This window comes from Dasypus novemcinctus, chromosome 8 (genome assembly GCF_030445035.2).
Source record: "Dasypus novemcinctus isolate mDasNov1 chromosome 8, mDasNov1.1.hap2, whole genome shotgun sequence".
In the NCBI taxonomy this organism is placed as follows: Eukaryota; Metazoa; Chordata; class Mammalia; order Cingulata; family Dasypodidae; genus Dasypus; species Dasypus novemcinctus.
This window is the reverse complement of record NC_080680.1, coordinates 94,551,865-94,569,833: the sequence shown is the minus strand read 5'-3', so window position 1 is coordinate 94,569,833 and position 17,969 is coordinate 94,551,865. Positions and strand designations below refer to the sequence as shown.

Below are 17,969 nucleotides of genomic sequence, written 5' to 3'. Positions count from 1 at the left end.
CCAGCATGCTTAATAGTGGTTTAAAAAAAAAGGAGAAAAGAGGGCATTCCTGAATTCCAATTCAAGCAATTGAAAAGAAGAGGAAGGGAGAGAGTGAGAAAATAAACCAGACACCAGAGCTTTAATTGTCACACTTTTATTAAGGAAACTTCCCCATAATAAGTGAAGAGGTAGTTCATAGTATGTCTAACATACAACAGATTTAGAACAGCTATTCACCAGCTGAAATAAGATGTTCTGGGTTGTTCGTTTAGGACAATGTTTTAGAAGCAGTGACATTTATCACCCCCCATTTATAGAACTTCTAGTAAAGAAATTAATACAAATGAAAACCACATTCTGATTTACCTCAAAGCCAGTTTGGAGTTCGTTTTTAAGATTAAATAATAAATAAATAACTGGCACAGTAGTTTGTTTTTAAACCAAACTATAGTAAAGAAAGTTCTCTTTTTTAGTTATCCTGGGGATCCATAAAATACAAATGCTGAATAACTAAAGTTTTAAAAATTCTCCTTCTCTACAAGAATCTGACTAGTTTTGAAAGTCATCTTCCCCTATACAATGTATAACCATTTTGCAATACAATCTAAGAAACATGTATAAACAAAGAAGGAGAAAAATCAAGTCCCATCAAAATTAATATAGAATACCTCTCCAGCCAAGAAATGGAGATGGTAAATCACTTCAACAATTTGTACTTGGAAAAAGTGAGAACTAAATGTTTTATTGAGACAAAACTATCAAGATGATCTTTTTAAATGATCAAAGAAAGAAAGGCAGTTTTCTTTATTACTCCTAGTATAAAACCAAATTGAGACCTTGTCTTACTAAAATCACATGAAATTATAAGCTCCATGAGGGCAGAAACTATATCAATCTTACCTTGATATCCCTAGTGTTTAGCGTAGGACCTGGCAATAGCAGGTGCTTTGTAAATGTTTCTTGAATGACTGCGTGAACCCAGGAACAGTCATCAACCAATGAGACCAATCTTATTGGAACCCATGCTAGTCTTGAAACCAGCAACAAAAAGAGGACATGAATGTGAGCAAAAGAAGCACTCCAGTTTGAAATTTCCCAGTGATAAAATGATGTTCTGAGAAAATACTGAAAACACTAGGTGATAGGTTGCATAGAACTGGTACTCTTTGGCTGGATCATATAAAAATCAGAATTCTAGGAAACACCATTAGACTAAATAATGAGTGACCTGATGCATAAGGTACTTACTGGTTTTGTCACTCAATTGTATTCTCATTTTAAATCCTTGAATGAATGGTAGAAACTATACCTCAAATGATATTCATATGCAAATACATCAAATGACAACAACTTTAAAAATCTCATCGTAATATACAATTAAGCCTAATTTTTTGTTTTTTTGTGCATGGACTCTCATAGCTTAAAAATGGAAACAGAAAAACTTGATGGAAACTTAAATAAACACTGTTTCCAGGCAAATCAGTTTCACATTTGGATCCTTCTCATGTCATTCTTACTTGCCAGTAATGCCCTTTCTTTCCCTAATCAACACCCAGAAAATCAGTTACATGCTACTCATTCTAACCAGAAAACAGTTAACTAATGAATAAATCCCTCTGTGATATTTGGTGGTAAAATTTAGGCTGTGTTAGAGAGCCAAAAGTGATACACAAAGGCGAAATACAAAGCTGGTGACTTTTTGCTAGTATATTATTCTTGGTAATATACTAGATCTTTTTAAGGCTGGGGAGAGTGGGAGGAGGTAAAGAGACAGCTCATATTTAGTCACTCATCTACCTTGGGCAACCTTGGTCAGGCCACCAACTTAAAATGGAGGTGGAGTAAATAACCTCTGAGAGTACTCTGAGAACCTTAGGACTCTTTTTTTCTTAAACCTAACTCATGGGTCAAAAACAAGTAAGATTAAAAAGGTTTTTTTATCAAGTATAACATATGCTTTAAGAAAAATAGTTGCTTTGTTTTTCCATATTGGAAGACGAACTTTGCATTAATGATCTATCACTAAGAGATGGCAAGGTGGGACTGTATATCTTAAAGAGGAAAATCTGAAAGCAAAAATCCAATTGATCCTTCTCTGACCCACTTAACTTTATTATTTTAGAAATTAAGGTTCAGAGAATTCAGAGACAATGGACAAACTCACCTTTCTGATGGTTAACCTCTGAATCAAAGTTTAGAAACTACCAAACAGCCCCTTTTTTGGGAGACTATTATACTTCAGCTCATTTTAAGTGTGCCTGGAGCAATCATGACTTCAAAATCATCAATAAGTATATTCCATATCTGACTGCCTCGTGGTGGGAGAGACAGGAAAACCTCACATTTAAGTGCTACTGAATAGCCATACTTCTGTCCCTTGATGACTATGGTCCTTAGGGTGATCCCTAAGTATTTGTCTACATGGGTTGCTGAACAATTCAATGACAGGACCATAATACTGTTGTAAAAAGTACCAAACAAACCAAATTACTTTTTTTTAACCAAATCCAACACAGGTGCAAATGGTAGGAAGGAGATTCATTCATTTATCAAACAGAGTTGAGTTATCAATAGGCAATCAGAAGTTCTACCACATACTCAGGTCAACAGCAATATCACTTTATATCTCAGTCTATTTTCTGTCAAAGAAACATTATTCAATTAGCATAGCATCTTTTAGTAGAGATAGGTGATGCTATTATCTTGATGGTATCTTCAGAATGTGCCCAGTGAAAAGCCTAGAATAGTATCAGTCTGAGACACTCAAATTAATGTTAGGTAAACAAATGGCATACTCCATTGGAACATGAAAACAGACAAAACAGGATAAACAATTCGAAACATAAAATGGGAGAGGGAAAAAGGCAAGACCACTCCAAGTAGTAAATTGCCAGATCTATTAGTGCTTTGACTCAACCTGCAGAGGCATGGGAGAAGTCAAATTAGCAAACTCACTCCTAGAAAGACTCAAAACTATTGCCCCATTCTCAGTCGGTTCTAATTGTAAGCATGAAGCCCCTATTCAATTCACACATGTACTATCATTCCTTAAGTTCAGAACAGCTTGGGCCAATTTACCTGCATCCAGGACCTGTGTTGCATCAGATTGTGACTGACAACCTTTAGAGTCTGTGACCGTTGTACATGCAAAAGAATCAAAATCCACTGTGAGGTCCTGCACATTTCTCTCATTGGCATTATCAAAGCTGTTTTTGCCATGCAACTGTTTAAGGTGTTTCCTCAAAACAGGCTTATGTGCAAAAACCATGTCACAATAGTTACACTTATGGGGCTTATCTCCACTGTGAAGGTTTAGATGATCCTGTAAGGAACACTTCTGAGAAAAGGTTTTCCCACAGATCTTACACTGGAAAGGTTTAATGCCAGCATGCACACGCATGTGTCGATGAAGGTTCCCTTTCTGAGTAAAAGTCTTGCCGCAGAGTAGACACATAAAGAGTTTGTGCATTTTTAAATGATTGGCGTAGTTCTCCAGGTGACGAAACACCCTGGTACATTTTGGGCATTGGTGATGCCACTGTAGGCCTTTGTCTACACCTCGGATATTAGGCCCAAAGACATCTTTTGAGGCCATGATGATGTTATCACTGCCTGTATAAGAAAGGGCATAATTGTGGAGATGGTTTTGTTCTATTTCACTTACTCTGTTTTCCACAGTTGAATTTATCAGGGAGTGCTGGGGCTCTGATGAATGTAAAGCAGTGGGTTCAGAAGACATAAACTGGTTCTGATCTTTTTTACTTCTAACCTCTGAGACATCCCCAATTGATTCTACCTTAACAATCTGAATATCACTGTCCTCCATATCCATACTGTCTTCAGATGGATGAATACAAGGTGAGTCCTGCTTTGGAGAGCCTCTGGCATCTCCCTGTTGTTCTTTTGACTGGGGAGAAACACTCTGTTGTTCACATCCCTCTTTACTATCCATTGGCTGTTTTGGCTTTATAAACTTCCACAGGGCCTGCGTGCACCGTTCTACAATGTGGCTCATCTGAAGAAAACTTGCAGCAGTCAAGTAATTTACCAGTTCCATCTCAGGGAATTCCAGCACACCACTATAACAGGATAAGAGCAATTGTCTCCCCACTTCGGAACTCTGTAATATGGAGATTTTCACCTCTCTGGAATCATTCAGTAAAAACTGGTCTCTTAAGAAGGGGGAACCTGCAGCAAATACAATTTTATGCCCTTGTACCTCAATATCATCTATTAGAACTGTAACATCACAGAATTTATTCTCTTCTCTTAATTTGTTCATTTTTTGTAACATTGAATCTCCATAATTTTCAAACTTGAAGTGAAGGAGATCTGATCTTTCAGACATTTTGGCAGACCTAAAGAACAGAAATGTAAAAAGGTTGAATTTAAGACAGTTCAAACAATTACAAAACCTTGATTTAGCTTCTAAAAACAAACTTGTGTTATAACATCTGCTTACTATATATCCAAATGAAATTTTTCCTTGAGAGAAGAAGCTACTATAACAGCTTTCAAAGGCAGTTAAAAAAAAAATCACCTCTTACCAACTTAGGTATACACTGAACCAAAGGAGTTAACATCTATCAAACATCTATCATTGTAGATAGACTGGCATTCATCAAAATTTTTAAGATATTTATTACAAGAACAATGCTTGTCTTCCTTAGTACAAGGGTATTTTTTTTTTCTTCTCAAATGAGAATTCTACGTTTCAAAAACAAACTAAATATCCCAAAACAAATAAAGATAATTTCTTTTCCATGAAACTGGGAACTTGATTGTTTTACAAAGGCAAAACACTGTTTTCCTTTGCTTTGTATTTTAAAGAACTGCAGCCACATTGCTTGTTCCATTCTTGGGCAAACCCTCTTCTGTTTAAATTGCTGTGAATTTATTCAAACAAGAATTTCTGTGATAAAATGAAAGTCACAGACCTAAAGGGGCAAACTTCGGATAATGTCAAAGACACAGGTCTTTATCCTGTGCATTCTGGACAAATCTAAACTCTCTTTTAAGAATTTCCTGATATAGAAAGTAAAGAAAATCCTTGATAAAGAAAAATTAGGTGAACCATTTAGTGGGTACCTGAGTAAAAATAAGGTGAATCTAACCTAATTGATCCTGTTCTTTCCTCTTATTGTTATGCACTCACCGTTATTCATAATCTGGACTACTAGAAATGCTAAATGTTTCCCTAGTTTCCAGCTACTATTCCTTCCAATTCAACTTCTACACTACTACGTCATTTTTTCAGAAATACAGATCTAATTATATCCCTCCCCTTCCCAAAGTTCTTCAGTTTCTTCCCATTGCCTCTTGGATAAAGACTAACCTCTTAAGTATGAACTGATTAAGTGAACCTAGTAATAATTAAACATTGGTATAACCTAGTGAAGCATGGAGGTTTCTTTGCCAAAAAACAAACAAAAACAAAAAACAAACTCTGTATTATTACTCCCTTTATATAGCGAATCCTTTGGAGAAAGTTTCCATCATCTGATTCCATACTCTCCAAATGATTTTCTGATCATAACTTGGGTTTCCCGTGTGTCTCCCTAAAGGGAAGGATGAGTTAGCCATACCAACATGATAATTTTAGTGCACCAGTCATTGTAAAATTAATAAATTGGCATTCTATGTTTATATTCCCATCCTCTGTGAGATCAATAGGTATATCTGATCTCTACTTGAGAAACAGCTGTCCATTCTCAGTGCACCAACAACTTCACCTTGAACTTTATGCATTAAATAACCCTTTAAGGAAGTGGTTGTGGCTCAACTGATAGAGCATCTGCCTACCATAGAGGAAGTCCAGGGTTCAGTACCCAGGGCCTCCTGACCAGTGTGGTGAGCTGGCTCACGCTCAGTGCTGCTGCGCACAAGGAGTGCCATGCCACGCAGGGGTGTCTCCTGCATAGGGGAGCCCCATGTGCAAGGAGTGTGCCCTGCAAGGAGAGCTGCCCCATGCAAAAAAAGTACAGCCCACCCAGGAGTGGCACCACACACACCAAGAGCTGATGCAGCAAGATAACACAAAAAAGCAACAGTTTCCTGGTGCCACATGACAAGAATGCAAGTGGACACAGAAGAACACACAGCGAATGAACACAGCAGACAACGGGGGGAAGGGGTGAGAAATAAATTAAAAAGTCAACTTAAAAAAAAAAAACCCTTTATTTGAGTCATTTGAGAAAATCAGCCATTTCTGGCCACATTTGGAACCCAAAGCCCAATCTTCATAATATTAAATTTTCTAGCACTGTATTGTGAAGTCTCTTAGAGTATTAATTCCTGACAGCAGAGTCCATTTATTATTCTTATTTCTCAGTGCCTGGAGCATGATAGCACTATTTTAATTTCAGTCTTAGCATACTTGTTTCCTTAACCTGATTAGCACCTTAGCCATATCTGACTCATCCTTCAGATTTTATTTCCTGTGAGAGGCCCTTCCCTGATCCCTTAGTCTAGAATATTTGTCTCTACTAGGCCTAAAGCACCCTATACTTTTATCACAACATTCAAAACACTTTAATAAATACTTGTTTAATTATGAGCCTTCCCCTAAAAACTGAAAGTTCTAGTACATTAGGGGGGACATCTCTGTTCTTTTCAGGGAGGCTGAAACTAGGAACCTGCATCTTCTAAGGCAAAACATTCCTTTTGCTTCAAATTCAACTTTACTGCAGCCAAATTGCTTGTCCCGTTGCTGGTCCAAACCCTCTTTTGTTCAAACTGGTGTGTAACCCCATCAGCTAATATTGTACTAAATGCTCTGCAGGTGCTCAGTTTGCATTTGGTGAACCTATAGGATTGGTTTGACAATGGAAAGAAGGAAGAATTTTTAGTAAGACCAGTTTAGTATCTGCAGAAGCATTACAGACCTGAGGCCATGAGGGGCTAGAAAGGATTGAAACTGGGAATAAGGAGCAAGGAGAAAAACAACAAAAGATATAACTTAGTAAATACAGAAAATGGAAACGGGGATAAACTCAGGAGTTTAGAGAGGTGAAATTTAGCAGGGGGAACTACTGTGGTATAGATAGATTAACTAAAATATACATACGTAAAGTATAAACTTCCTTGTGTTATATTCTAAATGTACGAGTAATGAGTAATTACAGTAATGATAAAAACCATATTGAGAGAAGAGGGATGTAGAAAAGCAAATGTAGCATCAGAGAAAAGATAAAATGAATTTCTGTCAAGATAGTGACTTTCAAAGAAAAAGAAAAAATCTAAAAGATGCATGAACTGTATCAGTAATTTAAAGCAACAAAATTGCATTATCACTGATCAGTTTTAGCAATTACAGTAGCTGAACATATTTATTCTGTAAATGGTGAATGTTCCAGGTTATAACCTGAAGTTAGAATAAATGGGATTGTTTTTTTTTGAGTGGCTAAATAGAATGGTTTGAGAGCTTAGCTGGTCTGAAGTTCACCGTGATCACACTTAGTTGAGTATTTTCCTCCTCACACCCAAAACTGAACATTAATTGCTTCTACTATATTAGGATAGCACTCACAATGCTTTAGGTAGCCATCCTCAAGGATACAGTTATTTGCTGCTCAAAGGACAAATAACTGGGGTAAGGCTGAGTTTGCTTCCTATCCATCAAATCTCAAAAAACTAACCAAATATTTAGTCACAGGAGGAGTCCAACAGGTATCCCAGGAAAGTGCTTGCTTTGATCTTCTGTTGTAGCTCAAGAATTTGAGGGAAATTTATTCTGTTTATTATAGGAAGCGTTCCCTAATAGGTGTCAGCCCACTCTACTATCTCCTTTTGATAAACTCTTCCAGGCTACAGAGTTTACCCTTTAATTGTTTTCTATTAATAGTTTCTCTTCCCAATAGACTTGTTAGTTATTTGAGGGCAAGGGGTAACTGCTACTCTTTACACAGCTCATTCAACAAAGCCTGGCATAATAATTTTTAATGTTCCCTATGAAATTATTTTTGAGCCACAGTAGAAATGCTCTTCATTATCATGATATCCTCTTCTGAGCATCCTAGGACAAATTTTTATCTGGGATTTATTTCCAAAATTGTTTTGACAACCTAAAGTGAAATTTTTTTTAAAAGATTTTTTTCAAAAATTTCTCTCCCCTACTGCGCCCCCCCCCCCCCCCACAAACCCCCGTTCTCTGTTCTCTGTGTACATTCTTTGTCTACTTCTATTGTCAGCTGCATGGGAAGGTTGTCAGCTGCATGGGAATCTGTGTTTCTTTTTGTTGTGTCATCTTGTGTGTCAGCTCTCTGTGTGTGCGGCGCCATTCCTGGGCAGGCTGCACTTTCTTTTGCACTGGGCCGCTCTCCTTACTGGGCGCACTCCTTGCGCATGGGGCTTCCCTACGCGGGGGACACCCCTGCATGGCACAACACTCCTTGTGCACATCAGCACTGCATGTGGGCCAGCTCCACACTGGTCAAGGAGGACCGGGGTTTGAACTGCGGACCTCCCATGTGGTAGACGGGCGCCCTAACCACTGGGCCAAGTCCGCTTCCCCCAAAAATGAAATTTTAAACCAGCGTTTATATTTTCCTTTTTAAGCAGGTAAAATAAAAAGGAATGATTTGCTTTCTTATGAAGTGGTTTAATCTTATTTAAAAATAAGATAAATGATAGCTAACTTTACTGAGTCCTTGCTATTTGCCAAGCACTTAAGCACTTTAGCTAAATTGACCAATTTAATCCATCAAAATCCCTATAAAATAAGTATTATCCCCATTTTGCATATAAGGAAACTCAAAATTTTATTTATTTATTTATTTTTAATGTTATATTTTAAAAATGAGGTCCCCATACACCCCCCCTCACCCCACTCCTCCCGTAACTACAGCCTCCTCCATCATCATGGGACATTCATTGCACTTGGTGAATACATCTCTGAGCACTGCTGTACCACATAGTCAATGGTTCACATTACAGTTTACACTCTCCCCCAGTTCACCCAGTGGGCCATGGGAGGACATACAATGTCCAGTAACTGTCCCTGCAGTACCATCCAGGACACCTCCAAGTCTTGAAAATGCCCCCACATCACATCTCTTCTTCCCATTCCCACCCTCAGCAGCTACCATGGCCACTTTCTCCATCTCAGTGCTACATTTACTTCCATTGCTAATCACGTTAGTTCCAGAATAGAGTTATTAGTAAGTCCACCCTAATCTATACTGTATTCCTCCATTCTGTGGACCCTGGGATGGTTATGTCCACTCTACCTCTGTATCGAGAGGATGCTTCGATTCCACTTGGATGGTGGATGCAATTCTCCTGTTTGCAGATGTAGGCAAGGCATTCTTGGCTCTCTGGTGTGGTGGTTGACCTTCTTCACCTCCCTGTTAGCTAGCTGGGGTAAGTCCAAATAACCAGAGGGTAGGAATTGCAAGTCTGTTGAGGCTCAAAGCCTGGCTATCACATGGAGAGTCCAGAGATTCAGGTCCCCTGAGTATACACTAAACCCGAGCACCAACTACAGGTCTGGTTAAAGTGACAGGAGAGGATTGTGAACAAAGATCACACCTGAATCCAACTCCATCATGCTCAGGACCACAAACTCCAAAGTAGGGCCAACTGACATGGCACTGAACTCCATCTGCCATGACCATAAAACCTGTGGGTCTCTGTAGCCCTCAGAAGAACCAATACCTGGGGTTGTATCTACTTTAGCTGTCTCTGGGACTCTGCTGAGGTGTGCGTAAAGGCGACCCCTCTGATGACCTCCCGGCTGTTTTTTGGAGACTCATAGCCATATAAACTCATTTGTCCTTTCCATTTCCCCCTTTTATTCAGGGTCAAAAAGCATTTTTAACTCTTGATATTATATGTAGGCTGAGATATTCTGCTGGTCTGAGAGTAACTCAAAATTGAAGAACATAAATAACTTGCCCAACTTAAAAGAGGCAGATGTTACAGGCTGGAGCTGGGACTTGCGCTGAAATTGTGTGATACCAAAATCCATGTATTAAACTAGGCTAGCTGAAGTTTTATCTTAAGGATAATGTTAAATATGAAAAGGTTCAGATTTACCTCCTCATATTGGGTATTACAAATGCAGAACCAAGAATGTCCATTGAGCTGTACATGTATGATTTGTATACTTTTGAGTATGTTATGCTTTAAAAGGTTTACATTAAGGAAAAGCAAAAAGAACAACTTAAAGCAAAATTTGTGTTATTGAGCTGTATAGTTATGATTTGTATACTTTTTGGTATATCTGTTATATGGCAATAAAAGATTTATGTTTAAAAACAAAAACAAAAGTACAACTTAAAGTCAAATATGTATCAAATATAGAGGACTTCAATGGTAAGCCTTTTACGTATTAGTTCATATTCCTGATTGCATTCTATTCCCTTATCCTTGTTTTCCCTTACTTTCTAACATTTTAACTTTATATTTTACCATCTTTTGTGTATTCATCTTTGTAGAATGAAACTTAATACTGTTTGCAATAATGATGTATATACTTGAATTCAGAATTGCCAAGTGTAGGTAACTTCCAAATATAGTAATAATTATTCAAAATATAGATTAAAATCACTCAAATAATTCTAGATTACAGAAGAGCTTCTAGTAACTGAAAGAAAGTAAAGAATTGATCAGGTAGAATAGAGACTTGTTCACCATATTCAGTTCATTCTGTCCTCGAAATGATTCCCAAATTCTTTCTCTCCCCATTCTTACTATCATTGCAGTGGATCAGGTCCTTATCATCTTTGCCTAGGTTAATGCAAGGGCATACTAACTCTTCTTCCATTTCCCCCCTCTTCAAGTCCCCAGTATACTAATCAGTTATATTTCCAGAACATATCTGATTATGCTACTGCTTATTTCTTCATCATACAGAGATAAGCAATTATTAAAAAATCACTAAATTACTGTTTCAACAAGGACATTCAGTATTCAAAGCCTAAGAGAGCATGAGATGGTCCTCGAAATTTGTCCTCGAAAAAAATGTAGAAGGCCGCTGAAGAAAGGAATGTAACACATTACTAGCTGAGTTCCTGACAAAGGGAAACAAATGAGAACCGCACAAACTATGCATCAGGAAAGAAACCTAGCCTCTTAGATTCTGCCTCAAAAAATGCTGCAAGATCCAGAATAGGTCACTATACACCTCTGCATCTACATGATTATTAAAGTCTTTTCATGCCTAATGTTCTAAAATACTTACTTGAAGAGACAGATGGTGTCTCTTGATATTCAGGATACACCATCCTGAACAGTAAAAGGAGAGTAAAAAAGTGGAAATCTTTACCATCATCTTGTATATTTTCAGGAATCTACTAACAAAATAATGGAAATCAGAAGAATAGCTAGCTGCCTGATAACTGAGAAAGGGTACAAGGGATCTCTCTGGGGTGAGGAAAATGTTTTATATCTTGCTTTGGGTGTTGGTTACATGGGTGTATATATTGGTCAAAACTCACCAAACTATATTTTATATATCTATGTATCTTACTGTAACTATAATGCAAAAAAAGGAAGTTAAAGAAAAAAAAAATCCATTCAGGAAATATTCCTATTAGCAATGTCTGAATGTATGATTTCTTAAACATCAATGGGATGAGAATATTCTCACTTGAGATCACTTTATCTGTTTATATTTACAGTTTTTCCATAGTTATTTTCATGACAAATGTGTCAACTGATTTGAAAATTTTCCTTTCTTCAAACAAGAGTAATCATAAAAGACCTGCAGGGAGCAGATGTGGCTCGAGCAGTAGAGCACCCACCTTCCACATGGGAGGTCATGGGTTCAGTTCCCTGTGCCTCCTAAAAGAAGGCAAACAAACAACAAGCAGACAAGAGCAAAAAAAAACCAAGCAAGACAATAAGCAAAACAGTGAGCAGACAATGAGTAAACAGAGGAGGGAGCCATTTCAGGGGGAGGGGAAAAAAAAAAGACCTGTAAATATTCTAGCAGATGTGTTTTGCTGTGCTATGGGTAGTGTGAAAGTACCTGTTTGTTTGTTTCATCTCAAAGGAAAGCTTTTCTAGTCTATATAATAAATTTCAAAGCTATATGTCAATCTGTTTCCTCATCTATCTCATAAAAGTACCTGTCTTAGAGCCTCGATCTCTTTCCTAATGCTTAGTCTCATGGCTTTTCTTTTTTTTTTTTTAAGAAGATATCAGGGATTGAACCCAGAACCTCATACATGGGAAGCAGGCACTCAAGCACTGAACTATACCCACTCCCCATTCCCATGCCCTTTTGATTTATTTCCCTTTGTCAGGAACTCAGCTGGTAATGTGTTACATTCCTGTGTTCAGTGGCCCTCCAGATTGAAAGAAAAGGGGACTTTCATGAGATAGATGAGTAAACAGACTGACATACAGCTTTGGAATTTATTATACAGAAAGAAAAGCTTTCTGTTTGTCCCTTAATACCATAAATCGTTTTCAAAAAGGTTGTATTATACTACAGTCTTTCTCGCAATAAATCTTAATTCTTTTCTTCTTTCGGTTAAATTTCATGGCACTATACTCTCCAATTTCTCACTCTTCTGTTTTGTTTTTATTTTTAATTGTAGGTTATATATATTAAAATATACCTTTCCTTGAACTTTTTTAAACATTGTAGAGAAAGTAAAAGTCCCCTCTCCCAACTGCCTTTCACTCAGTACAGTTTGTTCTAAGTTTAGTCTTTCCAGGCCTTCCCTCCCACCCATTTAAAAAATAACATTTTGATACGCCTAGTCATAGAATATATAAAGTATATATATGTTTCACATATAAAAACTGTACCTATTGTTTTGAAACTTGCTTTTTTCACTTATTATATTTGAGACAAATATATGTTGAATAAATATAGATCAAGGTCATTCTTTTAAAATTGTTGTATAGAAGTAGTGCACATTATTTAACTGCTGACCTCAGTTTTCTACCATTCTTTTGCTTGTCTTTTCCTCAAGGCTTCAATAAATTGTCTAAAGGTTAGTATAATCTTCAAAGTTCAGTCCTCAACTTTTTTTGCTAGACTTTTACAAAGCTTACTTCCCTATACAGCCTATCTGATGTCCCAACATTTTATTCTCTATGTTAAAAATTCCTAAATCAATATCCCCATGACCAGCCTTACCCAAACTTAACCTCAATTTCAAGCTACTGAAAAACACCTCCACTAGTTACTTTCTGTCACTTCAAATGCATGATGCCTAAATTTTTGCATTTTCTAAAACTCATTAAGTCAAAACTTATATCTATGTTACAAGGTCTAGAAGCAGTGGATGTGGAGGCAAGGAGAACTGTTAATATGCTCTTAACATAACATATCAAGATGAATAATGAGGCAGTGATGACACAAAATTTGAGGGATATTTCATACTAAGAACTGATGGACTTGGTGACCAAGGTAAGGAATGAGAGAAGGGTCAAGATGACTGCAAGATATTTGGTTTGAGTGACTGGATATCTTTGGTGTCATTCACTAACCTAGGGAATACTGGAGGAAATCATCATGAATCTGGTCTTAAAAATACTGAGTATGAGGAGCCAGTATGCTATCAAGGTTAAGATCCATTAGGTAGTTGGATATAAGGGTCTGAAGCTAAAGAGGAGACCTGATTATAGATAGTTAATGATAGATCCACACATGAGAGTGGAAGAAGTTGACTTAAATTTGTATTGAGTGGAAGAAGTCTGTGGCAGTTTGATATTTATGGATTCCAAAAATAGATGTTGGCTTATGTTTGTAAACTGGTCTGTTTCTCTGGGTATATTAGATTGTATTAGATTCAGAGGTTTCATTTTTACTTTATTAAATTAAGATTGGGGCTTTGATTCAGTAGGATGTTGCATCCCTGCCTCCTTGGTGGGCAGGCACTCACACAGAACTGAATACCGGGTGAAGGAGAACACAGAGAGTTTAGTTTTGGACACTGGAGCCCTAGGGAGAGAGCTGAGCCATTCACCTGATGATTTGCAACTGAAAAGACAAGAGCCCCGAACAGCTGAGAAAGCCCACAAAGAAAAGAGCCCCAGGGAGAGAGAGAGACAAGGCTTATGATAGCCTACAGCTGAGACCAGATGGAGCTGGGACCACAGAGCCTTAGGAGGAAAAGGAAGGCTGAACCCTCACAGAGACCAGCAGCCATCTTGCTCCAACATGTGGCAAAAGACTGGTGAGGGAAGTAACTTACCCTTTATGGCCCTGTGACTGTAAGCTTCTACCCCAAATAAACACACTTTATAAATGCCAACAGATTTCTGGTACTTTGCATCAGCACCCCTTTGGCTGACTAACACAAGGTCCTAAGACAGGAGGAACTAAAATTTTAAAAAAAGAAAAATATATAACATAAACATAAATTCAAAACTTACCTTCTTCTCAACCTGGGTCTCCTTCCAAGCCTCTCCATTTTTTATCAGTAAGCCTATCTGTCTTTGAATTGTTCCTTCTCCTTTGATTCCCATATTCAGTCACTGCATAGTGCATTGAGTAAAACCGTGGACTCTGGAACCAGATTTCCTGGGACTGAAAGCTGGTCAACCACTTACTAGATGGGCAAGTTACTTAACCCTTCTGTCCTTCAGTTTTCCCATCTAACAAATAGTAATACTACTTTATAGTGTTTTTTTTGTGGAAAACTAAATGAGTTAATATTTTTTATAGTGCTTAGTACATGCTCTATATGCATTTGTTAGGTAAATAAACAAATAAATCCTGTCTGTTTTCTTTGTGAAATCCTTCCATGAGACGTTTTCTCATTTCCACTGAACACAAAACAAGTTGAGGTCCCTTATTTCATGTACCATAATCTTATCACTATTATTCTACTAAAATTGCTTTTTTAAAGGTCACTAATGACATCTTTTTTTTTTTAGATTTTATTTTTATTTATTTCTCTCCCTTCCCCCCCCTTAATTGTCTGTTCTCTGTGTCCATTTGCTGTGTGTTCTTTATTGTCTGCTTCTGTTGTTGTCAGCAACACAGGAATCTGTGTCTCTTTTAGTTGCATCACCTTGTTGTGTCAGCTCTCCATGTGTGCGGCGCCATTCTTGGGCAGGCTGCACTTTCTTTCGTGCTGGGCAGCTCTCCTTAGGGGCACACTCCATGCACGGGGGGCTCCCCTATGCAGGGGACACCCCTGCGTGGCACGGCACTCCTTGCGCGCATCAGCACTGCGCACGGGCCAGCTCCACATGGGTCAAAGAGGCCCAGGATTTGGACCGCTGACCTCCCATGTGGTAGACGGACGCCCTAACCACTGGGCCAAGTCTGCTTCCCCTAATGACATCTTAATTTTAAAAAATGTCATCTTTTTTTCCCTCATTCTTCAAATGCTCTGTATGAATTGACCCAGTGGATGCTCCTCAAAATTCTCTTCTCTTGATTCCTGGGACTTCTTAGTTTCTGGAATCCTGCACTGGTATGCTTCATCTCCTGCTCTTTTTCTGATGCTACCCAGAATACACTACTAGCTCCTCTTCCTCTTTTTGCCTCAAAAATGCAACCATCCCTTCTAAATATTTCCTTGTTTCTCCATAAACCCTTCCTGATGTCACCTGTTCCCATGGTTGTCACCTCCATGCTGATGACACAAACCTTTACCTTTATCCTCAGCTCCACATTTTTATTTGCATTTCCAGCTCTATGTTGGACAGCTCCAGGTGAATACCGCATTAGCTCGTTAATGTCCAAAAAATACATTTGTAATTTACACTAGGTTTATGGTTTTGTTTTGATAACAGCCTCACTGTTCTTGAAATGGCAAAGGCGTAAAACTAGAAATCATCTTTCTCTCCCTCAATTAATCATGGAGTCTTGATACTATTCACTTTAGCATACCAGCCTCCTTTCCAATAACTCTTTTATAATTCTATTTCAAGACTTCATTGACTCTCATAGACTGATCCCCTTCGAAAGCATCTCCAATGTAAGTCATTGGCTTTAGCTAGAGTCCAGAATCATTTATGGATATCCCTCTTCCATAGGCTCACTTCCAAAATAAAATGGCTTTTTACAGTACAAATCTGACAATATCAGTCCCTGCTCAAACGCTTCAGAAACTGCCTATCTCCTTTAGGATTAAGACTTTCACTATCTGGACTTCAGTCTATTTTCCCAATCTCATATTCTATCCTATGGACAAAACGCCCCCATTTCCTCCACTTCACACACAATTTGTGCTCAGTCATTTCACCAAGGCATTGCAACTGTTCCTTCTGCCTGAAAAGCTCTTGGACACCTTATCCTTTCTAGGAAGTACAATTTAGATATCACTTTCTGAATCCTTCCCAGCCAACTGCCCCTTCGGCAGTTCATACGTTTATGATTAATACTTAAATCGCAGGAACACTTATTTTGTTATATCTAATTTCCAAACTTGAACCTCAAAACTGGAACGATATCTCACGAATCTCAGTGCCTGACATAGCTCTAGTAACATAAAAGGTGTTGTGGCAACAGGCCGATTTAAGGGAAAACCTGGCAAAAGAGGAATCTAGGTCAGCACTCTTAGTGACTATCGTGGGCTGGCACTAAGGTCCTGCCATGAACCGGTTCCCAGGGTTCATTTTCCCCGGGTCTCTCCAAAATGCTAGAGTTGGGCGTCCTTTGCCCACTACTGGGCCCTCGGCTGGGGTCCCAGAAGGCGGTCCCTCGGGCATCCTCAGGCTCCCCACTCCCGACGCGAAGAAGGGAAAGGGGCGGGGCGCAGCGTGGGCCGGGCCAAGGGCTCCTTAAGTACCCCGGGGCCTAGACCAGCCCCTCGGCCTCCATCCCAGTGTGGGTCCCGGCCAATCCGAAGCCCCTAGGGGATTCCATCTTGAGAGACCCCGTACCCCCGCCCGGCACTCCGGCCGCCTCCGCACTTACAGACCCCGGGGAAGGCCGCCGTCAGGATTCGGCACCGGCAGGCGCTCCGGCCCCCTCGGGGCTCCGGGAAGGGGGAGGGGCAGGGAACCCGAGCCAAAGGGGGACCCAACGGAACCGGAAGGGTAGCCCTTGCTGGACAAAGACAACTTCCGGGTCCCATGGTCTTTTCCGCCAATCGGAGGAGGACGGGGCGCCAAGAGGGACTGTACGCGCCGTGGGCGGAGCATGAACTGAGTGTAGCTCTCAGCGGTGGCTTCCCGGTTAGTATACTCCAGGTGATGGGATTCTTGGGCGTGCTCTCTTTGCTCCGAGCTCCCGTTTTTTTCCCGCGTCCCCTTCTCATCCGCTCTTTTTGAGTTGAGCTCCGGAGACGGTTGCCTGCCTCGGCCTACGGGGCGCCTACGCGCTTAAGTCTCGGTGAACCCCTCTCGCCTAATGGTATGGACTCGCCGCACTAGGGCTCGCTTCTTAACTCCCCTCACTTTGTTGGTATTTCCCAGGAATCCTGCCTGGAGTCTCTTCCTCTTTTCTGCACACTCCCAGGGCGAGCTCTTACTTTCCGGTGGCTTTTGTTACCAAAAACGTGTAGACAGTTCACAAAACTGTCGCCAACTCAGACAGATCTTTGAGTTCCAGAGCTAACTGCATAGAAAATGTCTCCAACTGGTTGTCCCCATGTCAGTGTACCTCTTTTTTTTTTATCCCAAATCCTTCTTCTGCTCTTCTTCGCTAGGCCTGGTGTTTGTGAACAGCATAAACCCTGAACAGGTAAGCAGGATTAGAAAACTTGAATATCATTTTACAGGCCTCTTCCCTTGTAGCCGAGTAAAAGCGCGTTTTTCTGCCCTGGGCGTGCCAATGACCAATTCCTAACACCAGGGTTTCAAAGAGAGAATTGCTAAGAGCAAAGAAGGACGTCAGACTGCCTATCAGCCTAAAAATCTGTCTTCCCAAATCTGAGGTGTTTAGTGTTTTCATGGATTCAGATGGGAAGGTGAACTGGTTATTACAATAGCAAGTATAAACAGTGAGGTTAATCTGGAATAACCGTAAACAAGGGTGAGATTAAGTCTGGAATAATAAACTAGCGAGTATAAAGAAGAGTGAGACTAGCCTGGAATAATCATAAACAAAGATAAACAAAGTCTAGAATGAC

The 17,969-nt window shown here is 39.4% G+C and overlaps 2 protein-coding genes across 6 annotated transcripts in view; one reads left to right on the top strand and one right to left on the bottom strand.

The window, feature by feature from the left end:
- Positions 1-120: 120 nt before the first annotated feature.
- On the bottom strand, positions 121-16,977 carry ZBTB26 (zinc finger and BTB domain containing 26). Of its 4 annotated transcripts, XM_071217017.1 has the most exons (3): positions 16,814-16,914; positions 5,318-5,540; positions 121-4,340 (listed from the first exon to the last, which is right to left on the bottom strand). In XM_071217017.1, the coding sequence occupies exon 3, from the start codon at positions 4,328-4,330 to the stop codon at positions 3,005-3,007; it is 1,326 nt and encodes a 441-aa protein (XP_071073118.1). In that variant the 5' UTR covers positions 4,331-4,340; positions 5,318-5,540; positions 16,814-16,914; the 3' UTR covers positions 121-3,004. The 4 variants fall into 4 exon arrangements, with proteins under 4 accessions (XP_071073118.1, XP_004463490.1, XP_071073117.1 ...); XM_004463433.3 differs by lacking the exon at positions 5,318-5,540 and having other exon boundaries at positions 16,814-16,977; XM_071217016.1 differs by having other exon boundaries at positions 121-5,540; positions 16,814-16,961.
- Positions 16,884-17,969, top strand: part of RABGAP1 (RAB GTPase activating protein 1) — a 206,333-nt gene continuing 205,247 nt past the window's right edge. For both annotated transcript variants that reach the window (XM_071217011.1, XM_071217010.1), the window contains exon 1: positions 16,884-17,073. The gene's annotated coding sequence lies outside the window, so the exon portion shown is untranslated. The remainder of the gene's footprint in view (positions 17,074-17,969) is intronic.

Bases quoted from the DNA above. Each gene is read 5' to 3' on its own strand.
- ZBTB26 (XM_004463433.3), bottom strand. From the start codon at position 4,330: ATGTCTGAAAGATCAGATCTCCTTCACTTCAAGTTTGAAAATTATGGA.